This window comes from Aquila chrysaetos, chromosome Z (assembly GCF_900496995.4).
Source record: "Aquila chrysaetos chrysaetos chromosome Z, bAquChr1.4, whole genome shotgun sequence".
NCBI lineage: Eukaryota > Metazoa > Chordata > Aves > Accipitriformes > Accipitridae > Aquila > Aquila chrysaetos.
This window is the reverse complement of record NC_044030.1, coordinates 74,240,388-74,256,686: the sequence shown is the minus strand read 5'-3', so window position 1 is coordinate 74,256,686 and position 16,299 is coordinate 74,240,388. Positions and strand designations below refer to the sequence as shown.

Genomic DNA, 16,299 nt, shown 5'->3' with positions numbered 1-16,299 from the left:
AAGGAAGATCACTCCACTGAGGCTTGGCCTCAGTTTAGAGAAGTCCAGCAGTACACACTGATTACAGCAATGGAGATGGGCAATCCTGGAGTTCGGTCCCTGGTTCTGAGATTGCTCAGTACAGAGCGTATAAGCAAATGAAATGCATAAGAACAGCTTTGAACTAAGACTGTACATTCCCAAGGTACTGAACACTAGGAAAGTTCCCCTAGCAGTCTGCCAATTTCATCCTTGGCAGCCTCCAGGACTAAGTTATGCTGACTGAATACAAAATTCTGAATTACAATGAAGAGCAAAACCCAGTAACCATGGTTACAGCATGAATATTCATTTCTGAATTTCATTAAAAGCTTCAGTTTTAGTTCATCTTAGCCTGCCACGTAAATCCTGGGCCTGTTGTACAACTTGAAACTATAAGCACAGCCAGATTTCCAAATGAAAGAGGCTCTCACTGTACACATCTTTCACATCTCAAAACTAAATTGATTAGATTTACATGCAGTACTGCAGCTTGTTTAAACTGAATTTTAAGATAATTTACCCCTTTGATTAAGCTAGCACAGCTCTGCTTAGATATGCCCATCTTTGTTTAATGGGAATATTTTGGTAAAGAGACTGGTGCCCTTTCAATTAAGTCTGAAAGAGGCAAGAGGCTTGGAAGGAGAATGGACAGTAGATGAGCCAGAGAACACAACACTGTTTCCAAGTACATGTTTTCCCATTCTTCTTACAGCTTAGATTTTTATAAGTTTTCTCAGCTACTTCATGTAAGCATTTTAATTTTAGCCCACCACAGTAGTTCAGAGATCCCCCCAATATGCTCTGCAAGTCTGAGCAGAATCTCGTTCCCTCACCACCCCCAACCATTCATCTCCATGTGCAGCATGCATCACCAAAATCACACCTAAGGTAAACTTCTGTCTCAACGCCTCAGCTCCTCACCCTTTCAACTCCTCTCTCCATAGCTACAAGTGATGGGTGCTCTGCTCTTCTCACACACCTGAGAGAGCTTTGAACCATACCGACAGCGAGAGTATTTGGACATAACTGACATCCATTGACTTACCCATGGCGCAAGAGAGTCTCAGTATGGACAAGATGCTTAAGCAAAATAGGTCCATCTAGCTTATCTGAACTGATATTTTACATCAAAGCAGGAACATGTACTTACCATGCTTTTGATCCTGTTCCAGTACACACATTAAGCCCTGAACTCTTCTGTTTTTCCCAAGGACCATCATCAACTGATATCTCATAATAGGAGGCCCTATGAAGTGAGAATTTAAAACTGGGTTTGCAGGACTTAAAGTTCTCCCTGAATAAGACAGAACACACAGCCTTATCAGGCACATAAAAATTTAGAGGGGCTAGTTTCAAATCTGGATGACAATTTCACAGGCTTTGCACAGTGTTTCCGATTTCGCAGCCGCTTTTGATTCACTGTTTTATAGCAGGTTTTATAATGGACAAAAGAGATTTGCAGCATGAACTTTTAGGCAGTTTTTCTGCAGTCACTCTTCTTATTAAATTATGCACAATTCACCTGGGAATAGCTTTGTATACAGGCAGGGTTTGCTGGACTTAAAAATGAAACTACAAATACATTACCTTACTTGCATACTTGTTGAACTACCGAAAAACTGTGTTTATGCTGTAATTGGGTCTCATAAAATTACATCAGGGAATACTAAGAGGTAAGGCACTCCAACGTCAGTAAGTAATAGCATGGCTTCAAGCTGAATTCTTGATCACTTCAGTAATTAAAAATCCACTGTGATTCTTCATGAACAGTTTTAGTTTACAACAGTCAGCAGGCTTACTTTTCTCTCCAGGGCAAATTCTTCCTAAAACTCCAGTGTAGTAAGTCTTGGGGCACAATCATCATTCTGCATGGTATTATTCATATATCAGGGGATTCCTAATGTTAGGCCTAGCGAGACTGGACAGTCTCACTCTGTAAGCTTCAGAACATCCAGGGGTATATTTATGAACTAAAGTTGTTGATGTTCATAGTGCCTAATTCAAGCAGTATATGACAGAGTCTTCAGACTAATAGATACCCTCTTAGAAAAACACCACATTCGCTGTGTTCAACATGACTGAGTTTCACCTTTCTTAGTAAAAGCAGCTGAGCTGTTTTAGGTGATGAATGTTTAAGTCCAGATCAACTAGGAAAATACCTCTTGAGTATTTGGTGTCAAACAGTTTAGACTCTTTAGTAACTGAGGGCATTTTGTGTACTCACTCTTGAGAAGATGGGAAGATGAAAGAACTTGAAGCAAATTAAGAACACAGGTGCACAGCTTGATTCAGTTTAAGATAATTTTTGCAAGCTGGGTATGAAAGGTGGGGGTTTTTTCCTTCAATTTCCTTGTTTTCTTAACTGACATGCAGAATAATACCTTGAAAGAAGCACTTAGAGTCATTTTGTCTTAATATACAGCAGACTTGTGTATTTGAACCTTACAGAAGATTCGTCTGTGTGACATCATTATTTAAGTCTTCAAGTGTAAGGTCCTATTAACACAATATTTATTACTAGAGATTTGTTCCTACAGCCATTGTGTTCCTCAGTGCTTCTCAAATATACTGGAACCAAAGAGCACAATGTAGTTGTGACACTCAGAAGTAGAGAGCTATTATAAAGTGTTGGAAAGCAGCTTTGTGTTCCTCTATCACTGTATGTTAAAGAAACTTTTTAGAATCTTGAAAAAATTAGGTTTGATTTAGTAGAGAGCAAAATTTGTATCTCTTTGAGACTAATTCCTTCTACCAGTCTGAGGCTGCAGTCCAGATGGAAGATAAAGCACTCATGGAACATTTATACTGTTTCCAGCAGCAATCACAGTGTCCCAGGCACTGTACAAACACAAGAAGATGTTACACTCTAAAGTTAAAAAAAAAAAAAAAAAAAAGATACAGAATAAAGGGAAAAGGGATATAAAATACAAGTAAAAGTTTGGCCAAACCCTGACCAAGGATCAGGTTTTAACTCCTTTCCCACAGCCCCAGTCACATTCCCCACATCCTTCTTGTTACTGTTTGGCTGGCAGAAATGGATTGATCTTCAGGACAGAAAGGACAGTTAAGTGTATCCTGGATAATGCAGTACCAGGATTTGATACAAACTCATTTCTTAAAACAAGGAGATAAGTGTTTTCCCACAATAACAAAGCTTCTGCCAAAGGCAGGCTGATACCTTTGCATCTAATGACAGAGAGGCAGGGAAACAAGTACTTGGTCATGCTAAAAGCTATTTCTGCTTGGTCATGCTAAAAGCTTATGAAAAGATACTTCAGAAGAGTTGCAAAAGAGGAGGAAGTTTAGTGACAGATATTTAAATCTGCAATCCACTGTAACATTAGTAACTGAAGGCATTTGGTTACATAAGAACTAACCACGAAAAGAGAAAAACAATGAAGAGGAAAGAAAACCACCAGGAATAATGAAAGATGAAAGAATGGCCAGACAGGAAGGTGGAAAACCAGAAATTAACATCACTACACTTACATCTCTGAAAATACACTTTGTAATCAGCAACAATACAATCACTGTTATATATTCATGCACTAGAACTAAAACTGACAGCAAAGACATCCCACCACTGATTGTCCATTGCAATGTCATAAAAAGAAATCAAGTGAATTGTGCCTTGCTGCAACAACAAATAATTAAACATACCTGGATGAAAGAGATTCCCCAATGAAGACTTCATTGAGTGCTCTCACTGGTAAAAGATGTGGACCAGAAATGTCAGATCCTGCAGATATTGAATATAACAAATTTTGAATCATGGTTCTAAATCCCAAATTTTCAAAAACAATCCACAACTCATTGAAGGACACACTCTGCTGCCTGGGTTTGTATTCTAGACCTAGTGCTCCATTTTCTTCAAGGACTCAATTTTTCACTGATTCAGTCTGTAGCCAGTCACTGTTCTTTACTGGAGACTACAAATATTTGAACCAAGGTCAATAAGGCAATGACACTTACGTTCAGACATTGCTTTCCCTGAAAACTCATGGGCAACCAGGCAGATTGAAGTCTTCTCTTCTGTCAGTCACTCTTCCACCCTAGTTAAATTCACTGACAGTGACTTAACAGACATTTCTGATAAAGTTCAAAGAATTAGACTTTATACCACAGGGTAATGAAGGGGGATTAACAAATTGTTCATGTTGACTAAGGATGGCTCAGTGAGGAAATGCAGTGCTAGACACAGGTTAAGGATAGAATCATGCATCCTCAATCCATCATCAAGAAAACAGTCAAAGGTGTCTGATGACGGAAGAATTACCCAGGGAGAGATTCTCACTTCTAATTTTTCATTTGATGGCTGGCAGTCTGTGACCAGCTTTTTCAATTGTGAAGTAACCTACCTCAAATTTAGCAGAAGTTAGAAGTGTGCAGACACGCACACACGCTTTTAGTGTGGAACAGCTGAACGCATGGTAAAATGTTCATGTGGTAACCCCCAACCTACAGTAACCCTAAGAGACAGCATTTTAAAAAAGCTCAGGTATTTTGCCAGCAGATAATACTATTTAAAAACATCTCTAAAGTAACTGTTAATACTAAAAACTGGTTCTAAGTGTACAGTCCAGAACAAACATACAGAAACAAAAAATACTCTTTTCTAAAAAACCTTAATCTGGGTCTTCAGCTAACAAAAGCTGTATCTCCCTGCCTCTCAAATACAGCAACCAGACTTCAAAGACTTCAACTCTTACAATCTTTATTTCCTATTCCAAGTTATCATAGCAAAGCGATTATATTCTTGTCAGATTTTAACCTACTTTGATCCTGGAATCTTTCACTTATGTGAGCCCTGCTGTGTTGCTCTTGGCTTAGCTGCTGTTCATGTAAATCTACAGGGGTTGGGTTAATACCAGTTCCTTCAAGATACAGTCGGATTCTTTGCCGCCACTGCCACCTTAGAGAGGATAAAGAAGTTGGTATCAGTAGCTGAAATATTCATTACAGAATTAGATAGGATCAGAGTGTCTTCACTCTCAAAGCAGAGCATCTTAAGATAAAAAGTTAAATATAGTCAAAGTCATATTTCACACTTCCACTATCATTTCAAAATTTAGAAAGTTAATCATACTAAATTGTAAATACACTTACCAATTTGCTACCTAATGTTTTTTGAATGTGTAAACTAAGAGGACACTGGCCAGAAGTAGTCTACAAACAGTACAGATAACTCATCTTTTTAGGCATGTGATCCTAAATTGGGAATTCATGACTGATGCTATAATTTTGAGAACAAGCTCTCAGGAATTTATACAGCAATACATGCTGTATTTTTACCATCTTTTGTTTGTATTTGTAGATGTCCAGAAAAGCAGCTCTATCCACCCCTTTATACAAAATGGCCACAAGTATCCTCTCATTTTAAGAATCTCTCCTAGGCTAGGAAGTTTAGGATGCTTAAGAGGAATTCAAATGAAGAAAGAGAAGGATGTAAAAGCCATTCTTCCTTAAGCTGTTACAGCATTCAGATTTTTTATTTTTTCCTAGAGGAGGTATCAATTCCTTTTTCCTCTTACAATTTAGAGATTGTATAAAACAAAATAGTAATAGCAGTTTTGATTAAGAAAGCAAATCACAAGGGAGTGTTACGAGCACATCTTTTCCCAGTTCATACTGTTGATATCTGGGTGACAGTAACCAGCTTACACAGTTCCTGATATTACAGCAAGGAAGACTTACGCTTTATATGACTAGTAGTTCTTCCTCCTTGTCATCCTTGTACAGCCTCATTCAACACATCCTTAGTATAACTACCTATCTGCCCTTAAATTCCAAGTATGGTTTTAGGTAGTCAGATAGACAGCACACAATGAGTATCATTATGCTAGCCTCCTTACAATACTCGTGCTAGGACATATCAAAAGCCTTACAACATTAGAAAATGGGACTGTACCCCTATTATACCCCTATTCTGAGATCCTGTTACACCATTGACCATCAAAAAAAGAAACATGGGTAGCCTGCTATAGTTTGTCCTTTATAAATCAATAATGTTGGTTGCTTCACAGGACTACAAGGTAAGTGCTTACACAGATTGTTGCACTGACTGACACTTCAAGGATAAGGAGAAAAGACAAACCCCCTTTTCCAGTCTCTGGCATCTCACCATACTTAGGCAAATCTGAGCCACCAGAAGCTCTTCCAGACAGGCTGATCCAGTTACCCACCTATTTTAAAGTTTCCCTAGGGCCAAATTAATCTGAGAACTGCCAAGTGAAACACCCGCTCAGGTCCTTGCTTAGCAATATCAATTCCTATTATTCTGGAAAAATAACCAGGGAGATCCTTTCTGTTTTACTCTGGTGAGGCTTCAACTCCACAATGAGCAACAACAGGAGTGTCAGCAACAAAAATATAACATGGCATCCAACAAAACATTGGCAGTGCCTAGGTTATCAAGGGAGGGTCCCTGTATTAGCACTACCAGCTTTACCTAAGCAACTTAGCATGATGGGTAGTTAAAAGCTTCTGTTTTTGAAGTCTCAGAACATGTGAGTTGAAAGTACCTTTTCATTTAGCAATACCTATTGAAACCCCTTCAGTTATTTATAATCAATCCTGATGACTCTATTCACCTCATTTCAGAACTTTTCTATGGCACAAACACAGTTTCAAGCTACAAATTAAATATGCTAGAAGTATAAACAAAACCCTACTGCAATATATTTTCACATGAACGACTTATTTCTGTTTGATGGTTTGCCATCATAGAAGTATTCTGGAATGTTAATACACCACAGAACAATGTCTCTTTTTAAATAGTTATTAAAAAACTCTTCCCTAGTCTGTCCTTTAAAATTCAGCTTGCTTCCTTGTAAATTCAAGAGAGATTCTTCTATTTTAAGAATAGCCAGTATTGAAAACATCAAGCTATCTTCAGCATAAAGAAAAGCTTTGCCTTACACTGATCTGTTCACAAAAATTGAAGCCACTTTACCTTAATCACCAAAACCCCAGATGCAACACACTGACCACTTCCTAACTGTATAGGCTTCATTAGCTTCTATTAGTATGGCCCATCACAGTACTACATATGCTTTCGAGTGTTAAAATATGTAAACCAATACACCCTTTACAAGAACGCAGTTGCTCATTTATGAATTTGCTAAGTCAGAAAAGAAAAGCAATTATTGAAGGCCATGACAAAAGTCTTTTTGCTGGAACTGGCAATTTTATCCTTTGCATTCCAATCTCACTCTTGACCACAAACCCATATTTCAACATGGTGAACATCTACACAGGATTCATTATTTGAGACATTAAGATTTTACTAAGCATCGTCTACTCCTTAGGAATTGCACATCATTAAGTATTTTCCAATCATAATATGTTTTGGAAAACCAAAGATCAGTGAATCCTACCTGAACTCACCACGATAAAGCTTCTGTAGTGCTTCAGGGAATGAGTGCGTGTATCTCACAGGCAAGCATAAGTGACCTTCCGATCTGGTAGCAAAAAAGGACAATGAAAATGACACGGTACTATTAAGATTTGGTACCTTTAAAAAACAAAACAAAACAAAACAAACATCTCTTTCTGTTACACAAAGCAAAGCTACACTTTGACCTTTATGAACCTACATAATATCACATCAGCAATGGGGTGTATGTGTGAGATATAGGATATTTCTCCCACATTTCCCCTAAAAACTGGCTGTTCAGTTAATAATCCTGTGTAGGTACTAATATAGTTCCTGTCACCATAGTTCTAGGCCAGGAACTCAAGCTTAATAAACCCTGCAGGTTAGAAAGAAAATTTCCTCCATTTACACACAAGTTAGTGATACGAAACAGGTAAGCAACATGCCTGAGATCAAAAGAATCTCAAGTCAAAACCAGAAGACTAAGCACTGCTCCCCTTTCATAAGTGATATTTGATAACTTGAAGGCACTTGTTATTTGAACCCTGTTATTCAGGCTTGATGCTGTAGAATATCTATTCACAGCATCTGAAAAGTTTTGGAAGAGGAGTAAGGTATGGAAGGAATTAAAACTTTTGGCCACCACTTTCTTATGTACTAAGATTATATTAACTGGTAACATCAAAAGCAGAAACCTAAATCTGGATATCTCGGCAGACAGAGCCTTGGTGAACTCTGAGTTTTATTTGCCATCTGTTTGAAGGTTATACCAACCAGGCAGTACTAATACACTGCATCCACCTGCCCAAATCAATCTTATGGCTAGGTGGATGCAATTTGTGTGGAGTTTATAACAGGACAACTAAATGCCATTAATTGGCTGAGGAGACTGCGTCCTCTGAGGTATGACATGGTTTACATGAAGAAACCAGAACAAACTTCTTCATCTGAGGCTCTACTGGATTTCTAATAGGATTCACCTTCTTCATAAAGAAACCAAGTTTCTGTGTGTTCAGGCACCACACTTAGCTGCTTTTGTTAAGTCCCTTTTCCTGTCTCTGTTCTATACTGCCATCTCTAGCCTCAAACTTCTGGTTAGTAATACAAGCTAACTAGCTGCAAGTGCTGTTACACTAGTGTGTGAAAACAGCTGTGGCAGTTTAACACAGTCACGCTTATCCAATACTACTTAATATCCTCTCAGATGAGACAGGATAACTCATTGTGTAAACTTTTCTAATAAAACAACAGGTTCACTCAATATCTACAATCCACTAAACAGACATTTATGCTGCCAAATGCCACAGCGATGCCCCATGTATCATGAAAACAGATGCATATTGTGACAGTTATTAAGTAAAGCACTGCTTTCCCAAATGTGTTTTTACCTTTCAGGATCAGTATTTACTCCAATAACTGGTTTAAATTTATCAAAGACCTTACTGGCTGCCAACAACATTGTACCATCACCTACAGAAAAAGCAAAACAAAAGTTAGTTTCACTTCACATTCTAGTATGCCAAACAAAATAGTCTCACATGCACTGCAGCTTTACCACTACATGCTTTTGTATTGACAACTGATCAGGTAAGCTCCACAAAAATAAAATGGGACCACAAAACTACTGACACCTTTCAACGCAGAGTAGTGACAACTGAATTCAAGATGGCAAATGTGACTGGAAAAAGTACGACTTATCTGACAGCTATACAGGCCCAGACAACTGAATTTGGCAGAAGCAAGTTTGAAAAGAGATTTATGAAAATTTCTGTACGTTTATCAGCTGGTAAGAGTAGGTCTTTAAGAAAATAAATTTAGAAAGTATCCCTAATCAAAGCCACAAGAGACGGGAAACAATACCAAATTTTACTGTGAATCACATGACAACGACTTCAGTTCCATCTCAGTTTTCTCCTAGAAGGCACAATTTAAAGGTCTTATTTAGCCTCAAATAGGCACACTTGGAAAAGAAGTCTTATGTAAAACTGCTGAAGCAGAAATCTTTAAGTGTCAATGGTTTCTTCAGATATGGATATTCTTTCCTGCCTGTTAAACAGAACGACAACTATAACCTGAATCAGTCTTTGCACCAAGATGATAAGCTCTGAAAAGTTCAGATGATGTATCACTTCACAGCTGCTTGCCTCGTAACCAAGACAAATGCTGCTACAGCCAAACTGGCACTTTAATCTCCAGTTTGGAGGAGTTCTTTGGAATCTACAGGAGTATATTAGGATGCTTCAGGAATCTACACATATCCCTTTCTACCCATTCTGCATGGTAACCAGTAGCCAAGGGCAAAATGGACCAGTGGGGAGGAGAGAAAGGCAGAGCAGTGGTCAAGTCGAACTGCCACGGATGATTGAACATGATGTCAGAGCCCAGCAACACACTGCAGTATTTGCAGCAAATCACAAAAAATAACACTGAATGAACTGCTGCGATCCAATGTTAAAAAGAAACAACTAGGTTAGTTGCTCTGTTGGTTCATTTAAAAAGCTCTAATCAGTGGCACAGGCTGCTCAGAAGTTGCATACTTTTACCTGTACCACCCAAGTAGATACTCCAGTCACTGGAAGTAAGTGTGAAAGCAAGAAAGAGAGTTTGACCAAGGGGAGGAAAAGGCAGCATCTTAGTCTCCACCTCACATACCAAAAACCAAAGAGGAGGGTTTAGGGCTATGTATAATCATGACAGCAAGCATTTTATCCTCTTCAGTTGAAAACTATAGTAAATTCCACAGCTTATACTGTTTTACACAAGACAAACATTTCCAAAGTGGCCATGCACTGGGATTCACTTCCTAGTGCTACAATTTTAGATACCAGAGTGGTCACAACCACTGCGTTTTGTCATATTTTCTGACAATTAGATAAGCAATTTGTTTTCAAAATGTGCATACCTCCAGATGCTTCACACATTGCAAAATATTTTTTAAAAATGTATCTACAAGAACATACTGAAACAAGTACTTCCCTTCTGTAAAGTCGTACCTCCTGCTGATATAACAGCATCTGCCCACCGAACTGTCTCTTCATTATATTCTCGACGTTTAACAAGACGAACTTCTATCTTCTCATTCCTATAAAGTGTAGAAAAAGCCTGAATGTGTCCTATACTGTTCTTTGTCACATCCTTCTGAAAAACTGACATGTAATTAAGGACTAATTACAATGGTATTTGGTTTATAAGCATTTGACACTCACACAAATCCTTTACATCTTTTCATTTGTTTTCAAGATAATAACGCAGATGTGTTAGTTAACTGAACTGAGCTAGTTCACCTTACGATTGTTTCAGGAATGACTATTTATCTGCATCATCCTGTTTTCAGTATTCCTATTTTAATAGAGCTTGTAACACAAAGCTTCCTTTTGTTGTTTTACACAATCCATGGATATTTGCACTGTGTCTGAAATTCTCAACATCCATACATTCTTACCGTAAGCTGTCTACAACATGCTCCACGTTTTTTGTATGAATGCGGTGCCGCTCCAGCAGACCAGCATAGTTAGATCCCTTCAAGGCAAGCTGTAAGACATAAATTGATTTTGTAGAAGTTAATCACTACAGTAAGTGCTCTTGAGTAATACAAATAGAAGCTACAAAAAGCATGTATTTTATCTCAGTAGAGAAACCTGCTTTTATAAGCATTCCATTAATTACCTCTCTATATACATACAAGTCAGCTTACATTTAGTTACATGAGTTACATGGCCACAGCAGCTGAGAACCACAGACTTTTAAAGGCTCTACACAAATAGGCTACACTGACTTCTGTGCCACTTCAGAAACTTTGCTTTCCCTCAATCTGCTAAGTAATTTAAATTCTAGGTAAATCTACATAAAATAGTTATATTAACTATACTCCTGTCATGTGCTAAAAGCACCCAGACAGTTAGATAATTACCTTAAGAATCATAAACATAGTGCTGTAGAGAAAGAGGTCAAAAGAAAAAGCAACAGGAATGATAATTAAGAAAACAGGAATCTTTGAAATACCTAGAGCATTGACCTTCAAATTGTATTTGAGCTAAAATGGAAGACTGCCAAGTACTGACAAAGGTGACAGTTCCCCTGTGTCAAAAAAAGCTTAAGGACAATCTACCTACTACCTTTGATACTGTCCCCTGGATTATAGACCAGATTTTTCAAACAACTTCACATCAGTAACAAGACAAACAGTATTTAGCAGTTGCATGCCAGCATCGTTCTTCTTGGAAGCTGGAGAATTTAAATACTTAATCTTGACACACTCTTTAGACCATGAAAACATTTTGTAGTTCATAGAGAGAGACTCTTCTGAGCAGGCAGGTGAGACTGCTGGCTGAAAGTAAGATTTTTTTTTGCAACAGGTTTCTGTGCAAGTAATTCAGTCACCACCTATATGCATCCATTCTTCACCTCACTTAGTGTGCTCATCTGGGGCTGGTACTGCCAAATACATGTTTGTGTGGAGATTAAGCAAGTAGAAGAAAGACAGTGAAAAGGATGTTAAGCAAAAGGAGTTTGTAAATACATTTGTAGCCTGCTTCCAGCAGCAGGCTAGACTAGGTGACCTCCTGAGGCTCCTTCTAGCCTGAATTCTACAATTATACTGCCATTGCTTCCTTCTCCCTGACCAGTTAAAACCAATTTACCAGCACAGAAACAGAACTCCTGGAGTTTGTGTAGAGAAATTAATCTGTGCCAGTAGCTTTGAACAAGCACTTCCAGCAATTTATTTAAGTGCCTTTACTCAAAGTCGCAGACACTTACAAGAGAAAGTGGTGCCAGACAGCCACATCTAATCCCATTTCCATAGAGACTCCCACACCACAGAACTCCACAGCGAAGGGGAGAGGACTTGCAGGATATGACAATTACAGTTAACTGCAATCCAATACCCAACAAATGCAATCAATACTTCTTCATCTGACACCTGTTGATGTCAAGAATTCCAACCATGAGCTGAGCACAAAGACAGACTCAACGCTGAAGAAATTACAGGAAAGAATTGAATCGGCCGCTCTGGAACTGCATCGCTGTCCTGCTCAGTGTGTTTACAATCAGTGATTAACTTGCAGGAACGAATCTTCAGGTGGTCTTACAGCTAGGATCAGGAAGCCACCTCCAACGGAGGGGCTCTCCTACACATTGCCTGGATGCCACCAACAGCACTACATGCAGACAGCGGGAGCAGCTGCTAGCTGTGCTTGGTCACACACACAGATAAGCATGTGGGTGATCAGAGAAGATACAGACAAAGCTTTCAGGTCATCTTTACAAAGCTTGCTCCTCCAGAGCCCATGGTGATGCACTGGGAACTTGAATTGTGCTACTGCACTGCTGTAGGGAGGGAAAGAGTATGCAAGGCTATGGCCAGTTAACAGCACTGCCCGATGCTGGGTCTGCTGTCAGTCTCTCATGATCCATTTGGAAGCGGAAAGGAGAAAAGAAGGTATTCACCTCCCACAGACAACATCTGCCGCTGAGCACCACAGGTCTAATTTGCTAGAAGAGGGATTTGCAATTGCACGTTTGAAGCACAAATTGACTTTGCTTTACCACCAGAAAGAACAAGAAATCCACAGCAAATAACCTCAAAAAACTGTTACTTAAAACAGGGTTCCCATTCATGCTCCCTCTAGAAATACCTGCTGTGAATGAAACACAAGCACCTGACAAGCAGACTGCTGCTGCAGCATATGTTTTTCGGGCTGCTATTTCCACAGGCTATTACTTCCACACACAACAGAAACTGCAAACTCCATCTTGCCATTTTATGTACCTCATTTATTTGGCTGAGTTGTCAGCATGCAATCTTTCAACCTGGTCAAAGAGAGGTTTTGTCTCAGAACAATGACAGTGTAATCAATCTCTCTATGGTCATTTGCAGGCTTTTGAGCCACCAACATCAGTGCTGAGCCTACTGCTAACATTTCATTGGCACTGCAAGCAAGGATAGGTACGGGTACTGTCATTGCTGTGGAACAGAGTCTGTTCTGTAACTTACATTTGCCTTAGGTTAAATGTGTTTAATTATTTTAAATGTGTTAAATTCTTTCATCAACAGCTTCAGAAAGCAGAAGAGGATGCTCCGCAAATAAGCTGTCAATATCCTGACAACTAGCTGAACAATTTCTGTGGATACTTCTACCCTTGCTAAGAGCAGCATGGCAGAACAGGTATCTAATGCGTAGAGGTCTCCTCTTTGAATTTTGCTCTAGAACAACTACGCGGGTATCATTGAGCAACAAGATAAATGAAAAGTTAGGGCCTTGAGTTTAAATGGCTAACCTACATCTATGGAGTTAATGAACCATCCTAATTTGCAAAAGCTTCAGAGGCTAAAACAGTCTGCTGATATCTAGCCTCAGCCCTCTAGCTCAGAGATAAATAACTCACAAGTTCATTAATCCAAGAACTCACAAAGGGACAGCCCGCTTGAGCCTGACCACAGTCAAGTATATCAAACAGGAATGCTAATCATCAGCTGCTTTTCACGTAACTGCTCCAAAGAACCAGAGAAGTGCCTACAGCCCTTGTGGTCAGAAGCCACAGAATCACAGAGTGGTTGAGGTGGGAAGGGACGTCTCTGGAGGTCATCTGGTCCAACTCCCCTGCTCAAGCAGGGCCACCTGGAGCCACCTGCCCAGGACCATGTCCAGATGGCTTTAGAAGATCTTCACAGATGGAGCCTCCACCACCTCTCTGGGCAACCTGTCCCTGTGCTCAGTCACCCCCACAATGAAAAAGTGTCTCCCAATATTCAGACAGACCCTTCTGTATTTCAGTTTCTGCCTGCTGCCTCTGGTCCTGCCTCATATCCAGGACTTGAATGCCATACTAAAACTATGACAAACGCTGCTTCTTAAAAGAGCTCTGCACTGAGGATAAAGAATAAGACAAACTGAGACCACGACCTCCTTTCTACTTTAAAAGAGCTGAAGGCAAAGACCAGACAGTCCAGTTGCTGTGTGCATGACCACCTCCTCAAAGAGCCTGGGAGGAACTTGTGAAGTACAGAAAACCCCAGACTGCAGGACAGCCTGGCTCCTGAGCCCTCTGATCAGACAGGCCCAAGGACCCATACGAGGCTTGGGTCTTACCAACCAAACTCTCAAAAAGGCCCATAGGTTTTAGCTTCTGCATGATGACAACTTGCAAATTCTTCCTTCAGAGGAAGCTCTGATTTACAATTCTTGCAGCTGTCCTTCTGAAAGGAAAGGGGTTGACAGGCCACTCTCCACTTTCAAAGTCTGAGAGCAAGTCTGACAGTCTTACAGAGCAGGTATCTTTATACCAAGTATTGACATTCTTGGCTAAAATGAGAAAAAACAACTATTATGACAGACCCATGTTGAGTTTATTTGGTATTTCATGCTGTACAGAGTAGCAGTTTGATCTGAGTATCAAGTCTACTGGAAGAAAAATGGAGTTATACCAAACACCGGATAACATTTATGTAAGTGACTTTATACAAAGTAGTTTCTTCAGGTTTTCTTTTTTAAAATCCTCATTAAGACTTAACTGAAGTAAAACAACAGAGCTCTGATGTTTTACACGAAAAAGTTATCATCCAAAGTAATCCTTCTACTTCATTTTACCACTAACCTTTTTATGAAAAGTCACTTCCTTCCACAGAATAAGCAGCTATGTTTGGCCCATGAATCCAAAGAAAACCTCATAAAATTGAAAAAAAACTAAATTAAGTGGCATGGGGTAATAGTACATACTCCTGCAAAACTTACCCATACTAACACAGAAAACCTAAAAAATTACAATGAACATTAAGAAGCCTGCCAGTACAGTACAAGGAGTATACTGCAAAACACAAAACATTTAAACTTAGCGGTATTCTTCCAGAAATTGTCAGACTGCACACTGACTTCCCAGACATGGGCTAGAAAATAAAAACACTATTCCTACAGAGCTCAAGACCTTCAAACTACAGCATGCTTGGCATTTCTTGGTGTCGAAGTTGTAAAAGCCTACGTGAGGGGCCACACACACGTCTGGAGCCCCGCACTGCAGGTTAAGTAATTTCTTCCAGTGGCTATCTGGAAAGATCAGTAAGAGCAAAGGAAACCGAAAAGTACTGATGAATGGAAGCTATAGGTCTATGAACACACTGGAAACATGGTGTTTGCCGAGTCCCACTTGGTGAGGCTCCTAGAACAGGAAAAAATAAGGATAAAACGTACCGGAAATGTTGCATCAGAGCACAAGGGTAGTCAGCTACAGGTCGCATTAGTGGAAGTACCCAAAAGCAGTATTCATGGAGAGTGGGAATAAACAAAAAGTACACCTGTAGGCCTATTAATCTGACCTCAATAGTATGCAAGACTGTTAAATAAAATGCAGGAATATATACATGAGAGCTATTCTAGCCAGAAGTGCATTAGCATATGAAAACAGGGACAAACTGGCCAAAAATACATTCAGGCATAGCTTCAATAGTGTTCCTAAACCTCGCAGCAGAGATGCAATGCAAAGCAGGCTTCCAGAAGAGCTTGCATTGGAAAACACACTCAAGTGAGCAGAGCAAGTTCTATGATGGAGTTGTTTTTCCTTAAGAGCCTGAAGGAGAAAAGATCTAGACCAAATGCCTAAAAAAGCTCTTATTTTCTAGCCTGATCCTTTTTTAATGAAAGGATAATTTTTCACAGAGCTCCTTTAACAGTGATTTAGGCAAGAGACATTTGCTTGAATGCCTTCCTTCTGGAGTCTTAGCTCTCACCTCTGGCAAGTCTCACCCCACCAGTTTGAACTGTGGGTCTGCTGTCCTTGATTAATGTTGGCCCTCCAGGAACAACGCTGCACAACGAAGACACGGCTTGTAGCCACAAATACAGAAGCGATATGAAGCCAAGCAACATCTGAATACCCACTGTTGTCTACATATGTGGATTATGATCCTT

At 39.5% G+C, this 16,299-nt stretch overlaps 1 protein-coding gene across 3 annotated transcripts in view; it reads right to left on the bottom strand.

The window, feature by feature from the left end:
- NADK2 (NAD kinase 2, mitochondrial) overlaps nt 1-16,299 on the bottom strand; it is a 34,752-nt gene that overhangs the window by 7,341 nt on the left and 11,112 nt on the right. The window contains exons 2-8 of one of the 3 annotated variants that reach the window (XM_030004722.2): nt 10,839-10,927; nt 10,390-10,478; nt 8,785-8,866; nt 7,398-7,481; nt 4,797-4,933; nt 3,678-3,760; nt 1,172-1,338 (exon numbers count right to left, since the gene is read on the bottom strand). In XM_030004722.2, the coding sequence (XP_029860582.1) occupies nt 1,172-1,338; nt 3,678-3,760; nt 4,797-4,933; nt 7,398-7,481; nt 8,785-8,866; nt 10,390-10,478; nt 10,839-10,927 (731 nt within the window). The remainder of the gene's footprint in view (nt 1-1,171; nt 1,339-3,677; nt 3,761-4,796; nt 4,934-7,397; nt 7,482-8,784; nt 8,867-10,389; nt 10,479-10,838; nt 10,928-16,299) is intronic. The other 2 variants (XM_030004720.2, XM_030004721.2) reach the window with 2 other exon arrangements.